General features: G+C 37.8%; 1 protein-coding gene across 3 annotated transcripts in view; it reads right to left on the reverse strand.

Annotated features, from left to right (window-relative positions):
• The window catches only part of TASOR2 (transcription activation suppressor family member 2), a 75,001-nt gene that overhangs the window by 24,413 nt on the left and 29,780 nt on the right, over nucleotides 1-20,808 (reverse strand). For all 3 annotated transcript variants that reach the window (XM_027772475.1, XM_006150071.3, XM_006150072.3), the window contains 6 exons: nucleotides 19,597-19,697; nucleotides 18,901-19,004; nucleotides 16,848-16,920; nucleotides 16,689-16,751; nucleotides 10,596-11,315; nucleotides 4,730-4,972 (listed from right to left, as the gene is read on the reverse strand). In XM_027772475.1, the coding sequence (XP_027628276.1) occupies nucleotides 4,730-4,972; nucleotides 10,596-11,315; nucleotides 16,689-16,751; nucleotides 16,848-16,920; nucleotides 18,901-19,004; nucleotides 19,597-19,697 (1,304 nt within the window). The remainder of the gene's footprint in view (nucleotides 1-4,729; nucleotides 4,973-10,595; nucleotides 11,316-16,688; nucleotides 16,752-16,847; nucleotides 16,921-18,900; nucleotides 19,005-19,596; nucleotides 19,698-20,808) is intronic.

Below are 20,808 nucleotides of genomic sequence, written 5' to 3' on the forward strand. Positions count from 1 at the left end.
CAGTAGCTAATCAAACTTATCTATTTGCCCTTAATTAGAACACTTACACTCTATAGTGTTTTGCTCAGGTATTCTCGGAACATTAATCCTTTCTAAATGGTGTTATTAGTTCACATCTTTACTGGGCAATGAGTTCCTGTTGCAGGTCGATGGATAAACTGAAAACCCCACTGTACTACTCTTCATAATTAATACTAGCAGGTCTGAAATGAACTAATGACTTGCCTGCAAAGGCTAATGACTAACATATTTAAAGAAAAGAGGAAAACTCTGACCCACAGGTCAGTGTATGATACCATCAATGAGCATGATGAGTGTGTATATGGGGATAAGGGTAAAATGACCCCTCTTCTGAATTAAAAATAGCAAAGTTCAAGAAGGGTAGGTGGAAGAAAGAGAGAAGCACCCTATTAGCCTCCTTTGTGTATTACACACAATACAAAATTTGTTTATGACCTGATGGGTTTATTCATATATTCATCAACACAATTTTGTTCTCTTTGCTAATATTGTACCTCCCATATACTCAGCTAATATATTTAGAAAATTAAGACCTAAAACAAAGCACATTGAAATAAACTCACAGTACAGTTTAGTAAATAAGTAGTTGCACATAAATAATTTAATTACTGACTCAGTACAGGTTCTCAATCAGTAATCTATTTATTTTGTTAAAGAATTATTTATTTTAATATTATTTTTTAAAACTTGCTATAGGGAATGTGTGCTCACGAGAGAGAGAGAGAGAGAGAGAGAGAGAGAGAGAGAGAAAGCAGGCTGCCAGAGCCAGGAAATGAACTGTAATGGCCCAAGTGGCAGTCCAGAGCTTCAACCACCATTCCAATTGCTGGTCCTTTATTCTTTCTTGAAAAAAATTATTAATTAATCAATTTAAAAAAGAATTATTTTACTTAACTTTATTTATTTGTTATAATTTGACCAGAGAGGAGCAGAGAGAGAGAGAGAACACAAGTGAGTAAGAGAGGGTAAGTGAGAAAGCAAGCCTCCAGGTCCGGGACTCAAACTGTAGTTGGCCACATGGGAGTCCAGCACCCTTAACCACCGTGCCACTTGCCTTGCCCCCCAAATTATTTATTTTAACTTTATTTATTACTATTTTTTAATCTGACCAGAGACAGAGAGAGAAAGAGACAAAGAGAAAGAGAAAGTGAGAAAGCAAGAGGTCTGGGACTCAAACTGTGGTCAGCCCTGTGGGAATCCAGCGCCTTAACTACCATAACACCTGCTATTCCCTCAATCTGTTTCTAAGAAATACAGATAAGAAAAGGCAATGCCAAACAGGTTATATGAAAAATATAGAATCTAATAAATAAAAAGTTGTATTAAATTTTTTAGGGGGGGGCAGCAACTGGCATAAGGTTAAGATACTAGATCTCACATGGCTAATTACGCAGTTTGAGTCCCTGCTGGATTAAAAAAAAAAAAAAGGCACACCTGACAAATATATGTGCTTGTCCCAAATCCTGAGATGAGAATGGAGATAGGATTGTGGTGTAGCCACCTCCCCTGGAGGATGATTTCTAAACTCCCAACCCACCCCCCAGAAGTGCACAGATGTTTAGCAAAAATAAATAAAATAAAATAAATAAATAAAAGCCAGCAGGTGGCACGATGGTTAAGGTTCTGAACTCCCACATGACTGCCAGGTTCAAGTCCCAGACCTGATGGTTTGCTTTCTCACTTTCCCTCTCTCTGTTGCTCTCTGGTGAACAAATATGCTCTATAGCCAACTTAAGTCAAAATAATGACAATAATAATAATAATAGGGGACAGCAGAAGGTGGAGCAGTTACCTTGCTGGACTCCCACATGAATGGTTTGAAACTCACTGCAGGTGTGTGTGCGTGCATGCCCAAAACCCTGAAAAAAGAAAGAAGGACTGCAGGGTGGCTATTCCCCTGGGGGACGAATTCTTGCTTTCCATCTCTGTCTCTGACTTTCTGGTGAACATACAAGTCCTGTAGCAAAAATCTTTTAAAAAAAATATTAACAGGGGCCAGCGGATGGTGTAGCGGTCACTGAACTCTCACATGGGTAACTAACGGTTCAAGTCCTGAACTTGGTGGCTTGAAACTCATACTGGGCATCTGTGCGTGGAGGACAAGGGATTGTGGTATGGCCATCTCCACTGGGGGAATGACTTCTCACTTACCCTCTTTCTTCTCTGACTTGTGTACACACCCTAAGGCAAAAACCTTGGTGGGGGAGGTGGGGAGAAAGAGAGAGAGAGAGAAAATGAAACAAATGATTCTTAAAATTTTTTTTAGAAGAACAAAAGTGGGACCAGCAGGTGGCGTGGTGGTTAAGGTGCTGGACACTTCCACATAGCCGACCAGGATTCAAGCCCTGAATCTGGTGGCTTGATTTCTCACTTCCCTCTCTCACTCTCACCCTCTGTCTCTCTCTGATCAAATTAAAAAATAAATGAATGAATAAATAAAAAATAAAATAAATAATTATAAAAGAAAGAACAAAAGTAAGTTTCAATAACAAAATGGGACTTTAAAATTCTCATTTCATTCTGTTAATCAAAATTTAAAATTATTTAAATGAGAAATTTTCAAACTGAGGCCAACATAGCTAGCTATGTTCCATCTGCCTTCTTTTTATTCTTTTAAAAGAATTATCTCATTTAACTTTATTTCAATTATTTATTTTAATTTGACCAGAGCAGAGAGGGACAGAGTGAGAAAGAGGGGGAAAGTGAGAAATAAGCTGCCAAGTATGGGACTTGAACTACAGTCGGCCATGTGAGAGTCCAACACCCTTAACCACAACGCCACCTGCTGGCCTATCTGTCTTCTTAAACTGGTATTTCAAGTGTAAGAAATGAAACAGATTAGTATACCTCTAATTAATCAATCTGTCAATACATATCTGAAAGTCAACTCAGAGAATTCAAATAGCACTGTTAATATAAGATACTGCCTATGTATCTACTTTCGAAAAGATTACAAACTAACTAGATACATCACATACTAGAAAACAGAATTGTTATAACATTCTCAAAAAAAAAAAAAAAAAAAAGGGAAATCAAAGATTAGTAAATGTCAGAATGTGAGAAAATCCCTGCTTTGGAGGTAAAATTTTTGTTGTGCAGAACCTGACTGCTAGAAAAGATCTGCCTAAAAGCTAAAAGATGTATGATACATGTAGATAGTGGCTGATTAATGGAGAAAGAAGAAACAGGCCAGAAAATAGAGGAAGCTAAAAATGGACATGTAGGATAAGCCCATATCACCTATTCCCTTGAGGAATAAGCAGAAGAGTTCAAACTTTGTATGGAAACCCAAACTGCATCACAATAGGCTTTAGATTTCTGATGAAATTTTAACAAGTTTTCAGTCAAAAAATAGTAAAGAAACCTAAGAAAGAAAAAAAACAAGTTCATTCATTATTCCGCCATACCAATAAAACAGTAATTTCTTTCTCTGAATTTCTATTCTCCATGAGCTATTTAAAAGTCTATGAGTGAATCATGGAAATCATGTAATCAGGCAGTAAACAGACATATAAAATATTCAATACCAAAGATAAAATGTCATTTAGAGACTTTGCAGTATGGTAGAAGAATCACACCATACACAGAAGAGCAAAGTTAAGGGGACAGCAGGTGGCGTGGTGGTTAAGGTGCTGGACTCCCACATGGTCAATCATGGTTCAAGTCCTGGACCTGAAGGCTTGCTTTCTCACTTTCTTTCTCTCTTTCTAGTTGAATTAGAAAATTTGGGGCCAGCAGGTGGCGTGGTGGTTGAGGGCACTGGACTCCCACATGGCCAACCACGGTTCGAGTACTGGGCCTGGAGGCTTGCTTTCTCTCTCTCTCACTCTGTCCCTACTTGGTCAAATTAAAATAAATAAAGTTAAATAAAATAATTCTTTAAAAAAAAAAAAAAGAAAAGAAAATTTTAAAAGTAGACCCAGAAGAAGAGTTGGTGTGTTTAGCTGTATAAACATGAAGTGTGAGATGACAATAGAAAGCTGTAGTAAAGATGTTATGTCTAACAGTTGGAAATCAAGAACTAGAGCAGTAAATCTGTTCACGTAAGTAAACTTTATTATGCATTTAATAAGCAAAGTTACAGAAGTAAAACTACTCTTAAAGTTAATTCAATGACTTTTAAAACTGAATACAAGGGGCTGGTAGGTCACGTGGTGGTTAAGGTGCTGGATTCCCACATTGGCTGACAATGGTTCAAGTCCCAGACCTGGCGGCTTGCTTTCTCATTCTCTTTGTCCTATGTGGTCAAATTAAAAAAATTAATGATAACAACAAATAAAAAAATAAATTAAAAATTCTAAAAAAACCCCCTCTGACTTATGGACAGTTTTAAACAACCTACTTACAATTCCCTTTAGACAAACTTATAATCACCTACTTTTTACAAGTGATTATGGTCCTGAAAAATACTGCGAAATACAATTTGCTTGTCCATTTAGTCATAAATAGGGCCATTTATTCTTGAATAAACAATCAATTTATGTTCGGGTTCTAAAAAAGTTAAATAGGTTTATTTTGTGAAAGTTTGAAGTTTTGCACTTTTCTCGCATATAATAATAATGCAAGTTACTAATTTTCATTAGTGTCTAAACTTCAAAGAACATACAGAACTAGTCAACTGTGTTTATGTTACATTCACTATATTATCTTGTAATCTCTATAAGATTTGTATTATGGTATTTTAATTTGCAGTTAGAATATTTCTTACCATTTTGTGGTTGTTTTCTGATTCTGGGATTCTGATTGCCTTTTACTATGTTTACCCTCTGTTTTTGTGGAGATTTCTTCACAGGTTGCTTAGCCCTTGGAACAGTTTTGACTGGAGATTTCTCTTGTTTCCTTGCCCTCTTAGCATTTGTTGCCACTGGAACAGCTTTAGAAATAGGAGCGTCCTGGTTTTTCCTAGCCAATTTGGCTTTCTGTACAAACTGTGCAGTCAGCACTTCCGCACCTTATGTAAAAAAGACACCATTTTTTTAAGGGGTAAGGGCCAAGATGTTTATCAGCATAGTGTTTCTCTCTACTTGTTGAGTGCTTTTTTTGGGGGGGTCGGGGGGTAGGTGGGGGTGAGGGTTGGGTTAGTAACGGGGAATATAAAACTATAAAGTTTTAGTATTTCATTAAAAGCTTTTTCTAAAAAAATAATGCAAGAGTTAAAAGTTCTCATGTAAACATAAAAGTATGAACTTTTAAAGAATAAGTCTATATCCTTACTAAGTGAAGAAGAAAAAGACCAAAGTAGTAACTTAACAAAAATAAGACATGGGGACCAGCAGATGGTGTAATGGTTACGTTGCTGGACTCCCATGTAGCCGGCTGTGGTTCGAGTCCTGAACCTGGTGGGTTTAAATTCGTGTTGGGCGCACATGCGTGTATGCCCCAAATCCTGAGAGGAAAGAGGAGAAGGGGTTGTGGGGTGGTCATCCCCACTGGGGGGTGATTTCTCGCTTTCTATCTCTTTCTTTCTGTCTCTCTGGTGAGCGCTCACGTCTTAGAGCAAAAATCTCTCAAGAAAAAAAAGAAAGACTCAAATAAAAAACTCCCTAACTTTTCTCGATTGATGTGGCAAGTAAGACTGAACTTACTAGTTCTGGTTCATAGCTACAAGAAATGGATAACTGAATTAAAAGCAACATAGCTTCCATAAAGTGATGTCAGTAAAACTAACAACACTTTAAGAGAAGACTGTATATTTATAAAGAGCCATATGTTGACAATATACTTTATCTTACTGCCTATAAACATCTAAGTCTTAAAATGAAAAATACTCTTAAAGGCACACAGGAAGACTGAGAAGATACATCAGGTTTTATTTTCTACTATCTAAATAAAAAAATCACCTCTCAGCCCAGCAAAGCTGGTACAGGTAGTAGGGCACCAATGCATAATGTTGGAGCCACATGGAAGGCTTGGGACTTGGATTCCAACAAGCTGGATATGCCCATGATAAAGGTTCGTGGGAAGGCTAGAGGGGCAATCAGGGCATGGAGAGGCCCTGTTGGGGAGGGTATGTATTTATGTGTGTTATCTTTCTCTTTCAAAAGCAACTTAAAAATACATATTTTTAAATAATTTGTTATAAAGTGTTTTGCTTTTCATATAGAAGAAAATAGCAGCTAAAGGTAGAGGTAGGTGAGGAGAAAAAAATACTACCAGCTCATATTACATGATAGAAAAGTACTTTAATCTTTTTGTTGTGGTTCTTAAGGATTTTGCTATAGAGTGCATGCACTCCTTAGAGAGAAACAGATAAACAATGAGAGGGAAATTGAGAAACCCCTCTAGGGGGGAATAGCCATGCTGCAATCCCTTCTTCTCCATTCTCCTCCTGAGATTTTGGGTACAGACACATAAGAAGAGCCTGGTGAAATTTTTCCAACAGCCAGGTCCAGAACTTGAACTGTTGAAGTCCATTATCATAATCACTATGCCACTTGCTGGCCCCAGTATTTTAATATTTTCAGAGTTAAAAAAAAAAGAAAAGAAAACGATCTTTGAAAATGATTTCCTATTGACCAGCAGATGGCTGAGCAGTTACATTGCTGGACTCCCACATGGCTAACCATGGTTCAAGTCCCAGACCTGGTGACTTGAAAAATCACACCAGGTGTGTTTACATGTGTGCCCAAGATCCTGGGAGTAAGGAGGAGAGGAGATTGAAGTGTGGCCATTTCTTCTTGGGGGATTTCTCACTTTCCCTCTCACTGTGTCCGCCTGCCCAGGGCAAGCACACACACCCTAAGGCAAAGACGTCTTTTAAAAAAATTAGAAATATAGGCAAACACATTTCATTTCATTCTTTTGGACTTAGAGTAAGAGTGGTGGGACCAGCAGTTAGCGAATGGCTATGTCGCTGGACTCCCATGCAGTCGACCATGGTTCATGTCCTGGACCCGGTGGCTTAAAACTCACGCCGGTTGTGTGTGCGTGCGTGAGGAGAATGGAGGAGAAGGGATTGCGGCGTGGCCATGCCCCTGGGGGGTGATTTCTCGCTTTCTGTCTCTCTCTCTCTGTCTGGCGAGCGCACGCGCCCTATAACAAAAACCTCTTTAAAAAAAAAAAAAGTGGTTTTATTTAAAAAGTTTCAGAAACCCTTAATGTTGTACCTTTCCCTGGTCTAATTATTTACTGTCCTACTAAGTTATTATATCAGCCTATTGGTTTTTGAAGAATAACACTTATTGGGCCAGCCTGTGGGCCTGGTTGTGGTTATGTGAGCTGGATCCCACATGGTTAACCCTGTGATTCAGTCCAGATGGAAAAATATACCAGGCATATGTGCAAGCATACCCAAAATCCTGAAAGGAGGGAGAAGTGCAGGAGAAGGGATTTCAAAGTGATGGGTGTTCAACTGGGCAGTGGGGGCTCTCTCTCTCTCTCTTGCTATCTGGCAAGCACACATGCCCCCTGGCCAATTTTTAAAATTTTCCCATACGAATAATGCTTCTCATTCCACTTCAGTTACATTTTATAAAATCTTCAGCACAGAGAAAGGCAAATTATTAATCAAGAAAAACAGTTAAGACTAAATTAAGAAAAAAGAAAAAATAACATCAGTCAACTAAGACCTAAGGGAAAAAAACACAAAAGGAAAGATCTCTCAAAAATCTAGGTCCTGGTGGGAAAAAAAGCACAAAAATGAAACAAGGTGATCCTACAGGGATTTTTCTGTTTATATACAATCATTCAATATTATCTCTATTTCTCAAAATCCATGGGTAGGTTGTAAAAATAAATTCAGTGTGCCACAATCAGAATTATTCCTTAAAGCAAAATAGACTAGAAATTATAGACTGAATTAACATAAAGTAAATTTCTTTTCACGTTTTATTTCAGTCATGTATGAATTTGTGGGAGCTGGTCTATAATATCAAATATATTTTACATAGTGGATGCAACTAAAGATATTTGAGGAACAGTGACAATGCTGCATTATAATTTAATATCTTAAAATATATTGGTTCACATAGAAGAGAGACAGTATGGTTGGCATCAAATATATTCACAAATAGTTGTATAATCTGATTCACAGCATTATATTGCTATACATTCCATTACCCTCCTAAACATATACTGCCACACCCCAACATCATCTCTTAAACTAGAAATAACAGGTCAGAAATCACCATTTGTGGGGTGGATAGGTGGCGGGTTAAAGGCACTGGATTTACACATGGCTGGCCACAGTTCAAGTCCTGGACTTCGTGGTCTGCTTTCTTATTCTCTCTCACTCACTCTGTCACTCTCTCTGGTCAAATTGAAAAATAATGATAATAAATAAATAAATCTTAAAGAAAAAAAAGAAATCACCTTTTGTTAAATCACTGGTTATAATCTAAATTGTTTGGAATCTTAGACATTAGTATATTCTGGACGTTTCTTCCTTGGGCCCTAAGATTCTCAAATTCAAAGAATTTTTGTTTTGTTTTTGAGAGGTTTCTGCTATAGGGCACTTGTGCTCGCCAGAAAGACAAAAACTGAGAAATCACACCCCAGGGGGGATGGTCACACTGCAATCCCTTCTCCTCTTGGGATCTTGGGCAAGCACGCACACGTGCCCTGCGTGAGTTTAAGCCACCGGGTCCGGGACTCGAACTGCAGTTGAATACATGGGAGTACAGCAACACAGGCATTGGGCCAACTGCTGGTCCCTCAAATTCAAATAATTTTTAAAAAATAATTATTTACTGGGGGTCAGTAGATGGCGCAGCAGTTATGTCACTGGACTCTCATATGGCCAACCAGAGTTTGAGTCCCAGACCCAGTGGCTTGAAAATCATGCTGGGAGTTTGTATGTGTATGCCTAAAATCCTAGAGGAGAATGGAGAAGGAATTGCAGCATGGCCAACTTTCCTGGGGGGTGATTTCTTGCTTTCTATTTTTTTCTTTTTTTGGAGAGGCTTTTGCTTTAGGGCATGTGTGCTCACCAGACAGACAGAGAGAGACAGAGAGATAGAAGGCGAGAAATCACACCCCCAGGGCGTGGGCCACGCCACAATCCCTTCTCCATTCTCCTCTTGGGATCTTGGGCGCACACACATCCGGTGTGAGTTTTTAGGCCACCACGTTCAACTACATGGGAGTCCAGCGACATAGCCATTACGCTAACTGCTTGTCCCATGATTTCTTACTTTCCCTCTCACTGTCTCTTCTCTCTCTCTCTCTCCAGCGAGCATACGTTGCTCTAAGACAAAAACCTCTTAAAAAAAAAAAAAGAATTATGTATTTAACTTTATTTACCATTATTAGTATTTTACTTTGCTACAAAGCAGATGTGTTCACCAAAGAGAGACAGGAAAAGTAAGAAAACAAGCCACCAGATCCAGGACTCGAACTATGCTCAGCCATGTGGCAGTCCAGCACCTTGACCACCATGCCACCTATTGGCCCCTCAATTAAAAATATTACAGATTGGGTTGGCAATATGTGTTTTCAGCTTAGAAGTCCGGTAATAATTGCTTAACTCTGCCAATGTAACATAAGAGTAGCCAGAGACGATGTGGAATGACTATCTCCTCCACCAGCACGCTGACTTTTTCTCTAAGATGTCACATAGCAAGCACACAGTTCCCTACGTGTTAAGATAAAATGCACTAAACATAATTTGAAATTATTCTAAACCAAAGCCATTTGGCATGTTGTACTGTGTTTACACTAAAGTGTATTTGACCCTATACACTAAATGGCTCTAGGTTCTGATTCTCATTCACTTCTCAGGGGGCAATAAAACCAGTTCCAAGACTTTTCCAAGCTCCTGTATATGCTGTTTCAGTAAGCCTATCAAAGGACCCAGGTGATCACTTAAAAACTGATAAATACACATTCTTAGAAAGGATTAAAAACTCTACCCACTGTTTTAGTTATGGAGGTCCCCTCCTGTTTACAGGTATTCAGGCTATGAGCCATCATCTTTTGCTGTTAATGGTGTACCTGATTTTAGAAGATCTTCCTCTTCTATTTCCGTATCTTAGAAAATGGCAAAGAAATGTGGTAACTATCTTTCTTAGAATAGAATGTTACTATGATAGTTTCAAACATTTTTACAAGTGGAACATATGATTTCGATGGGCAAGCTTTTGCAATATCTTAGTTTTTCCTCTTTATTAGTTTTTAGCTGTTACCTAGATGAGTAGTTCTCAAGTTTTAGAATGCATACCAACCCCAGAAGGGAAATGCTGGTTGTGTTAACTCCTGATGCTGCCAAGCTGTAGTCCACACACATCGGATAGAAACAGGGTTCAAGGGACCAGCAGATAGCATAATAGTTACGTCGCGGGATTCCCACATAGCCAAACATGGTTCAAGTCCCAGACCTGGTGGCTTAAACCTCATGCCGGGCACGTGCACATGCATACCAAAATCCTGAAAGGAGAATGGAGGAAAAGGGATTGCAGTGTGGTCATCCCTCCTGGGGAAGGGTGATTTCTCTGTTTCTGTCTCTCTCAGTCTCTCCGGTGAGTGTACGAGTCCTACAGCCAAAATCTCTATTAAATAAACAAAAAATCAAACTCTTATATAAGAAACAGGGTTCAAATCCAACAGTTATTATAATAATCCACAAAAATAATGTTTACCTCTTTTTCTTTTCTGAGGAAACTGTCCTTCAATTAACTTCAGAGTTGTTGGGGAGTCCAAGCCATTGTCTGCTACAGGAGCAGTTTTCTTGGAAAAGGGGCGGCACAAGTTTACCCTTTTACTCTGCACAATGGGTGGCATGCTGGCCTTTCTCTTAGGCTGTACTCTCAGATTTGATGCTGGACTCAGTGGAACCACAGCCCTCTTCCTTACTTTCAACATTTCCTTAGAATTATTTTCTGTTTCAGTGTTTTTTCTTACTCCTACTTCTGAGTCAAGAAATTCAGGTTCTGGAGTTGTAACTAAAGAAAATCCAGCATCACAAATTCCATGTGAAATACAGGAAGACTGAGGATGCTGTGCTAACAAATCCAAAGCAGTTGATACTTCCAAAATGTATCCACTAGGATTTGAAAAATAAGACTTCAATTGAGTTAAAGATTCTAAAGGACACTTTTCAGCTGGAGGAAACATGTCAAAGCCACTGGACAATTTCCCAAAAAATGAAGTCTCTTTAATTTCATCCTGAGATGTAGCAGCCAACAAAGGACTTCTGTCCACCTTGTACAGTTCTTGAAAACTCTGCTTTACTAATGTGTTTGGACAGGATCCATCTTCAGAAAGTAGTTTCTTTGCTTCTACCAGAGCACCATTAAGAGCAGGTAAAATAGGTATCACCTTCAATGAGATATCATCTTCGCCCTTTGAATCTTTCACTCCTAAAAGCAAAAAACAAATATGTCTATGTGTATGTGTATGTAAATACATATATATTTACACACACGTCATTTTGTTTTTTTAAAACATGAAGGAAAAAATGCTCTAGATTTCGAAATTATAGGATGATGAAAGATGTTACAATGTTTCAGACAGCAAAAACCTAAACAGCAATTAACAGAAAATTTACTTAAGAATGAATACCTTTCACAAATATAGATCTGCATATGTCAAATTACACACACATATGAAAAGTTTATTTCACACAAATGGCTGGTTAGAAAAAGTAAGCTACATCCTGCTTCCCGTTCCATCTCACTTAAGAGCTTAGAGCTCAGTTGTCCTGCATAGAAGTAGCACCGATATCTACTTTGCAATTATTTTCTGCTTTAAAAATAGATCTTATTTTGTCTATAATTTATATAACTAATTTCAAATTCTTTTTTTAAACATCTATTAATTTCTTCTGTGTGTGTGAGAGAAGAGACAAAAAGAGAAAGAGGCACCCTCAACAGGGTCCTTATGCCACATTCCAGCCCCAGTCAGCCCAGATGATGGGAAAGGGCACACATTCTGGCATGCAAGGGAGACCAAGGACAGGACCCTGGGACTTCCCATGTGGATTCTGTTGTGATATGGCTGTACCACTGCCTAGTCCTCTCACTCATAATTTGTTTTACAAGTTACAATGCAAATAAGAAAACTGAGAAAAAGTAAAAGCTGTAAATAACCCCCAAATCTCACTGGAAGGACACGTTTTCTAACAAACTAAAAATTGTTTCAAAAAACTTTAAAAATTAAGTAACTAAACTGCATGGTCTGTGGTTTCACTTCCTCTCCTTGACTCATTCTTTTGCTGCAATGCTAATTTCCAGCAAATTAATCACTAAAAAACAAAACACAAACAAAAACAGTGTGAGGAGAAAAAAGGTCAAGTCCCTATGAACTAGGTAATAAAATCCTAGAAAATTTTAGAGTTATCAATACTGTACTTTTAATTTTTTAAAAAGAATTATCTACTTTTTTGATTCATTATCATTATTTTTTAATTTGACCAGAGAGAGTGAGCGCACGTGCGCAAGCGTGAGAAAGCAAGCCACCGGGTCCAGGACTTAAACCACGGTCAGCCATGTTGAAATCCAGTGCTTCAACCACCACACCATCTTCTGGCCCTGGTTATCAATAATATAAAACCACAGATAACGATGACCTCCAGTACCTAATAAATGGAAATAGGAAATATACCACACTTAAAACACAGTAACTGCAGAATTAAGAAAGGCCAAGTTAGTCTTAGTTAAATATACTAGCATTATAGCAAGTGTTAAAAAAAAGGGATGGATATAAATCAACAATAAAATGTAGGTACATATAAGACACTTTTAGAATAACAAGTGAAGGAAAAATGAAATATAAAAAAGTTTTTATCTAGTATTAAGTATATAGTTCACAATAGTGTTTTCTAGGTAACTTCATTATTCCAAGAAACCTAGATAGGCAGAACCCAGTATGATCTGTACCAGACTATAATAAAATCTTTGAAGAACTGGGAACCAGCGGGTGGCATGATGGTAAAGGCGCTGGACACTTCCACATGGCCGACCAAGGTTCAAGTCATGGACCTGGTGGCTTGCTTTCCCACTTTCTCTCTCTTATGTCTCTCTCTCTTGTCAAATTAAAATAAATAAATGAATAAATAAAATCTATGAATAACTAAAATTGGCTAAGCAAAGTACTGCTCATTTAAAACAAACAGCAAGAACTAGCCTCAATGTTGCAGTTGGTGGCTCACTACTCTGTAGTGCTGGAGACCACATGGCTGATAGTAGATTCACATCCCAAGATGACATGAAACTTACCAGACCCATGCATGTACCCAAGATTCTAATGGAAAAGAGAGCTGGGAGAAGGGAAAGGATCACAGCATGATGAAACCTTGTCAAGGGTGCCTGTGTCTCTGTCCTAAAAAAGGTAATTTTTTTTTTTTTTTTTTTTTTTTAAGAAATATCAAAAGTAACGTGATCCCATGGCCTGGTGGTTAAGGGAGCTCATGGCTGACCACCATTTACATCCTGGCCCCAATGGCTTGAGAAATGCTAGGCGCATATACCACCTAAATCCCAAAGGAACACAGAAATTGAAGAGATTGCAGCATGACCATACTCTGTAGGGTGATTTACCCCCTTTCTTTGGTGAGTGCACATGCCCTCTGACAATTAAAAATATCCCCTGCCCCCCCCCAAATAAAAGTGCATGCATAGAAACACACACACACACCTCAAATAATTAAAGCTCTGATCTCTCAATCACTACAAATAAAAATGTTTCAATGAACCTGAAAAGTATGTGAAAAGTATCCCACAGCACTCCAATATTGATTCACATAGAAATCCTGTGCTGTTCAACACAAAATGGGTACAGGTCATAAGTTCTTATCTTACAATTAAAATGTAAGATCAATGGGGCCAGCAGGTGACGTAGTGGTTGAGGGGCTGGACTCCCACATGGCTATGGCTCCAGCCTGGGACCCAGTGGCTTGAAACTAACACTGGGCATGTGCACAAGAGTGCCCAAAATCCCAAGAGGAGAATGGAGAAGGGACTGTAGTGTGGCCATATACCTGGGTAGTTGGGGGTAATTTCTTGCTTTCTGTTTCTCTCTGTGTCTCTGGGGAGTACATCGACCCTATAGCAAAATCCCTCTTTAAAAAGCTGAAACAAACAAAAAAGATCAAGGGCCAGATCCACAGCATGACAGTTAAGCATGGTACATCTGGGCTAGATTCCACATGGCCTACTGTGCTTCAAATCTTAGCCATAGCAACATTAGAAACACTGACAGGACGAAGAAAATCCTGACAGTACAGAGAAATGGAGGAAAAAAGATTGTGTAATGACCCCACCCCATTGGGAGTGCTTTCCCTCACACACCCCCAACCCCATCTTTAATGAGCATGACTACCCTCTGGCAATGTAAAGAAAGAAAAGAGAGGAAAAGAAAGAAAGCAAGACAGAAAAAAAAGCTGAGGATGAAATCAGAGATCTTACAGAGGAAGGCAGTATGGTACTATAGTTGGGTGCCAGCTCTAGAGTAAGTTGCTTGATTAGGGCACATTTAAACCTCAGTATCTGACATAATAAATGCTTTAAAAACAGGAACACCTTGGGACCAGCAGTTGGTAATGGTTATGTTACTTGACTCCCATGTAGTTGGCTGCAGTTCGAGTCTTTGACCTGACGGCTTAAAACTCATGCTAGGCCCATGTGTGTGTGAGCCCAAAATCCTGAGAGAACAGAAAAGGGATTACAGCATGGCTAGACCCCTGGGAGGTAATTTCCTGCCTTCTGTCTCACCGAAAAGAGAACATGCACTATGGCAAAAAAAAAATCTCTCTTAAAAAACCAAAAAACAGAATACCTGTACTATTATATTATTTTTACGTGTAAGGTTTGCTTTGTTCCAAAGATGGGATACGCAGGTAAGTGAAGCTCTGCTTTGAGTAACTGAATATAATTTTTTAAAAATCAAGTTTTAAAATACTTTTGTATTGGTTATAGCTTTACAAATACTGTGGGTCCAGAAGTTGGTGCAATGGTAATGCAACTAGACCCACTTGAAAAAGTCCCTGATTCATGTCTCACGACCTCGCTGATATAGGCCGGGGGCGTGCACATGAACCCAGGCTGGCTGAAGCTGGGAGTGGATCATGGTGTGAAGATCCTGTTAAGAGTGTCTCTTTTGACTCTTTCTCTGAAGGAAAAAATAACTGAATAAACTTTATAAAAATTATACACAGTTTTCTGTTTAACACAGAACGTTATTATAAAATAATGAGAATTTAGGGATCAGCAGATGGTGTAATGGCTACATCGCTGGACTCCCATGTAGTTGACCGCAGTGTGAGTCCCAGACTGGTGGCTTAAACTTAAGACAGGCGCGTATGTGTATGTGCCCAAGATCCTGAGAGGAGAATGGAGAACAGACTGCAGTGTAGCCCTCCCTCCTGGGGCATGATTTCTTGCTTTCTGTCTCGATGTCTGTCTGTGTGGCAAGCACACCCGCCCTATAGCAAAAACCTCTCCAAAAAAATAATAATAATAATAAAATAATGAGAATTTACATGACAAAAGAAACAACTCACTTTTATTATTTTGTTTCAGCAAACATTTGTTATATTTTAGGTATCTGGCATTAATAGCAACTAGGGACACAGTGAAATACAAGAATGGTAGGCACTTAATAACTGTACGAGCAAATATTGTAATAGTATTAATAATAAGGCTAGAAGTACTAGTTAAGGGAAGAGTGGTGATAGAAATCAAGAAAGAAATATTTAAACTGGAATTTAACAAAGACAAGAAAGAATAAGCTAGATCAGTGTTTCTTAACTTTTGTTTTTAGATTTTTGTCATAGGGCATGTACACTGACTGGAGAAAGAGACAAAGAGAGGGAAAGGGAGAAATTAATTCCTAGATGGGGATGCCCATGTCACAATTCCTTCTCCTCTATTCTCCTTTGGGATTTTGGGCACGCATTTGTGGGTGCCTACTGGTTTTTTCAAGCTGCGAGAACTGGGAGTCAAATTGCACAGACAGCCATGTAGGATCCAGAGAGCATTAACCACCACATCATCTGCAGGCACATTTTTTAAAACTTTTTATTCAGTATCTGGCTCCTCAGAGCCTTATTAGACATATTTAATGTTAATGTCATAGTTGAATTACATATCTGTTTATGTATCATAAGAGTAATATTTGCCCATGGGGCTGGCAAATGGCATAGTAGTTAAGAGCGCTGGATTCCCACATGGCCAACTGTGGTTCAAGTCCCGGACCTGGTGGCTTGTTTGCTCTCTTTCTCCCTCTCTCCTTCTGTCTCTCACTCTGTCCCTCTCTGGTCAAATTAAAACAATTATTAAAAAAAAAGTACTATTTGCCCCAAAAGCCAAGTTTTGGTCCTGTGGGAGATGGGAGGGGAGTTACCATCACCACGACAATGCATGAGCCAAATAAGATCAATAATCCAGACTGGGGACACAGCATCTATGAAGATCCTGAGTCATATCTACTACAAAGACTATGGGCAAAAGGATCTTCAAGCTATTGTCCGATAAACTGTTTCACACACAAAATTTGAAGCTCTTTTGATATATCTCATGGGAATGTCGGTAGATAGTTGGAGACATAGTTTAAGCTCAGAGGAAAACAGAACTACAAAGGAGGTCAAGGAGCACCAACCAGGGAGGTTAGAAGAAGACAGTTATTTAAGAGGGAAAAAACAGTTAACTGAAATGTGCTACTGAAAGATCAAGTCAGAGGAGGACTGAAATATGTCCAACAGACTGACAGAACTGGAAGTCATAGTATCCTCTCACCTTTTGACGGGGATGAATGGAATAAATGTAACCCATGCAGACTCATCTGTTCATCTCCAACATCTATACAGAATGAGAATCAGGGGAGAATCGTTAAGCTACTGATCTTACAAAAGTTAACATACTAAAAACTATTTTTCTTTAATAAGTTGTCCTTACCTGGTTCTGATATTAAGGCTGATGATGTAAGCAAAATGAAAAACTCCTGATCTTCTAAATGTCTGATGATTGCCTTAAACAAAAAAGAATACATATGAAAAGAAAGATTCTTCAAACCCTCTCTCCTTCCTCTACAAACTTTTCAGTGAATTCTGATCTTGGGGAGGGGGTGTTAAAATGCTAATATTTATGGAAATTAGGGAACTCTGTCCCTAGCATCAGAAAATCTAAGTTCCTCAGCTCTGATAATCTTGGTACTATTTGGGCTACATAAAATTAACTACTGATAGAACACCAAGGGCTGGTTGTATAACAGTGTTCAAGTAGGTAACAAATCAATCAGAAAAGTCTAACTCCATTTTTTCCCCCTGAGATAGCTGACATTTCACTGCTACCTAAACAGCCAGTATGTAACCACACAGCCATTACAAATTCAAAATGAGTAAGACTGATAAGCAGTGTCTTAAGCTTATGTTTCATTACATGAAAGAATCCTAGAACTGGAAAGACTGAAAAATACCTTCAGTAAAGAATCCTATCCAGGGGGCCAGCAAGTGAAATGGTGACTGAGGGCACCGGAGTCCCACATGGCCGATCACGGTTTTGAGTCCTGGATCTAGCAGCTTGCTTTCTCTCTCTCTCTCTCTTTCTAAAAAAAATTTAAATACACATATACACACATACACACATAAAAATAAAATAATTCTTAAAAAAAAATAAGTCCTATCTATAGCATCCTAAGAGATGGAAAATAATAGAAAATAATTAGGTCTCATTGCAGCAAGAAATATGGATGAAAATAAATTCTTCCTTTCCTTTTTCTCTCCACCAGAATCTTCAGTGGAATACTGATCTAGAGAAAAAAATGATTTTGAAATTTTAATTTGTCTAGTAACTTAGGGAACAATTCTCCCAGAATCTTGGGCAAGCATGTAAACATATCCAGTGTCAATTTCAAGCCACAGGACTCGAACCATGGTTGGCAATGTGGAAGTCTGCAGATGTAATTGCTATGGCATCTATTGGCCCCACAAGTCAAAAGTTATTTTTTAATATTACGAGAGATTTTTGCTATAGGGTGCTCACTGAAGAGACAGAGATAGACAGAAAGCAAGAAGTCACTCCGCATGGGGGATGACCATGCTGCAATCCCTTTTCCTCCGTTCTCCTCTCAGGATCTTAGACACACACGTACATGCACCAGGCATGAGGTTTAAGCCAGCACAGCTGGTCTGGGACTCGAACTGCAGCCGACTACGGAAGAGTCCAGGGACGTAACCATTATGCAATACGCTGATCCCCAGTCAAAGTATCGAAACTTGACACTATTACTAAGACAGGTTACCTTCATAGGTTATAGATGAAAATGATATTAAAATATATGTATATACAATTACATATTAAAATTTATGTAACTATATTTATAAATATGTTTACATATTATATATTGCTATAAATGTCTTACTTAAACTGATTTCTTACTACAAACTATAGTATTATTATTTTTACAAAGGCTCAGACTTGTTTTGTCACTGTTCAGCATTTGTGTAATTTCCTCTGTAATGGTAAGGAATTATTCATTTTAAAATCAGGATGAGACTGGTTCAGACATCTGTTTTATGTCGAGGATTCCTGGTTAACATAATGAAGAGAATTCCTTGGATCTATATATATTTTTCAGTATCTTACTGAAAAAAATGGAAGCAGCAACTTTTACAAATTTATGATTAATGGCTTTTAAAGAACTATTTCACAAGTGGTCTTTTAATTAAGGCAAAAACAAAAATCTACTCAAAATTTTTAATCAAACACAAAAACAATTACAATGGCTTTGAGAAAACTGTCCTATTTTTCTGACAGTTAGGAGTATAAACTGACTAGTGAGATATAAAATATGAGATATAAAGGGGATAAAGGTGTTAGTCAACAAATGTTACACAATTAAAATCCTTAGCAAGCTAAAAGAATCTAATCTGGGCATAGTCAACACTTAGATGTTCATATCTCAATTTAAGAAAATGTGATAATTATATTTCAAATTAATGATTCTTACCAATTGCTTATTTTTAATGTATTCTGTTAGTTTATCTATCTTTTTCCCTTGTCTATTTGACAGTTCCACCTCATACAAATTGAAGCATAAATCTTGGTACAAGACTGTAGAGAAAATCAGGAAAACAGAACATTTCTTATTTTTAGTATGTCACTATGTTTTTATAAATCAATTTATTCTATGTTATACAAATAATAGAAATAAAACTACTCAAAAGTTTTTATCATTTAATCTTCTTGATTATAAAACTGCTTAATAAAAAGTTACCAAAATAATTATTTTAAAACAATAGTCTCATTCACACTGATACCAATACAGGATTAATAAGACAAATATTATATAAGTATCAATGTTCCATGAATTATATGACCAAGAAATTTCCTTCTCTTATTTTTTCTCTCATTTGAGTTTAAAAGTACACAAATAAATAAAAGCAACAACAAAAACACTGTTCTCTTTCAGACAAAGTTATGAGTTTTCAACTATTTTTACTCTGTTTCGTTCAGCATTCTATATTAAAGCTAGTCTTAGTCATCTTACATGAAACTACCTTTCAGAGTTTTTAGTTGGTCTCTAAAGAACTGAAGAATGTAACACCTCTAGACCTTTTTAAGAATCATTTAAGATAAAATGTGTGTTTGGAAAATAACTGGAACAAAACCAGGACACATAACATGCCACTGCACTTCGACAGACCTTTTTGCTCCAAATAATTCTGTTTCCTAAAGACAGCTTCTGGTAGTCTTCTTTTCAGAGATGACACTTCCATCACATACTTAAAATCAAGATCCTGTGGGCTATAAAAACAAAACAATATCAAGCAGTGTAATAAAGGTCGAAACTATAGCTTCATAATGTTTGGTTTTCTAAGATCAATGCAAACAAAAATATCAACCATAAAAAAGTCCTTAAGTCAATAAAGTCCAGGTTAAATAATGCGTGTTTTTAAGTAGTACAGATTATCAAATATATGATCCATAAACCATGCCTGCAAATATAAATACATTTATTTTTTGCATAGCCAAAATAACCATGTGGCAAATTACGTACTTGGAATTGAGAGTTCTTAAAAATTATGCTGTGTGGGACCAGGAGGTGGTGCGCTGGTTAAGGCACTGCCCTCTCACATGACTGAAGTCTGGACATGGTGGCTTGAAAATCACATTGGGCGCATGTGCATCTGTGCCCCCAAATCCCAGGAGACTGAAGAAGGGACTGTGGCCTGGCCATCTTCCCTGGAGGTGATGTCTCACTTTCCCTCACTGTCTCCCTGTGGCAAGCACATGTGCCCTAAAAACCTCAAAAAACAACTCTGTTATGTAAGAATTGAAAACTTTAGAGCAATATTAGACTGTCTGCCATGAGATGCCACTGAATGAACATGTATCTTTTATATCATGTCCCAACTACTTTTTTCCCTTTTTAAGACCTATTTTGAAATATATTCAAATCTGTAGAAAAGTTGCAAAAATATTAAGAATTCTTTTTATACCCTTCAGTCCAGATTATTAAATGTTAACAGTATGTCAGGTATGCTCTGTCATTCTATCTGTACAAACACATTTTTTCCTGAGCCTTTTGAGAGTAGGCTACAAGCCTGATACCTTTTTAACTCCAAATTCTTCTGTTTCTTAACCCCCAAAAATATCTTATATAACTACAAAGCAATTAGCAAAATCAAGAAATTAATAATATAGTATTATTACTTAATCTACACTTCATTTAAATTTTGCAGAGCATCTTACTAAGGTCCTTCATGGCAAAAGAAAACAAATTCCTGGGACCAGAAGATGGTTTAATGATTACGTCGCTAGACTCTCATAGTTGACCACAATTTGAGTCCTGGACTTGGTGGCTTAAAACTAACGACAGGTGATGTGTGTGCGTGTGTGCCCAAAAGAGGAGAAT

This window comes from Tupaia chinensis, unplaced genomic scaffold (assembly GCF_000334495.1).
Source record: "Tupaia chinensis unplaced genomic scaffold, TupChi_1.0 Scaffold000275_1, whole genome shotgun sequence".
NCBI lineage: Eukaryota > Metazoa > Chordata > Mammalia > Scandentia > Tupaiidae > Tupaia > Tupaia belangeri.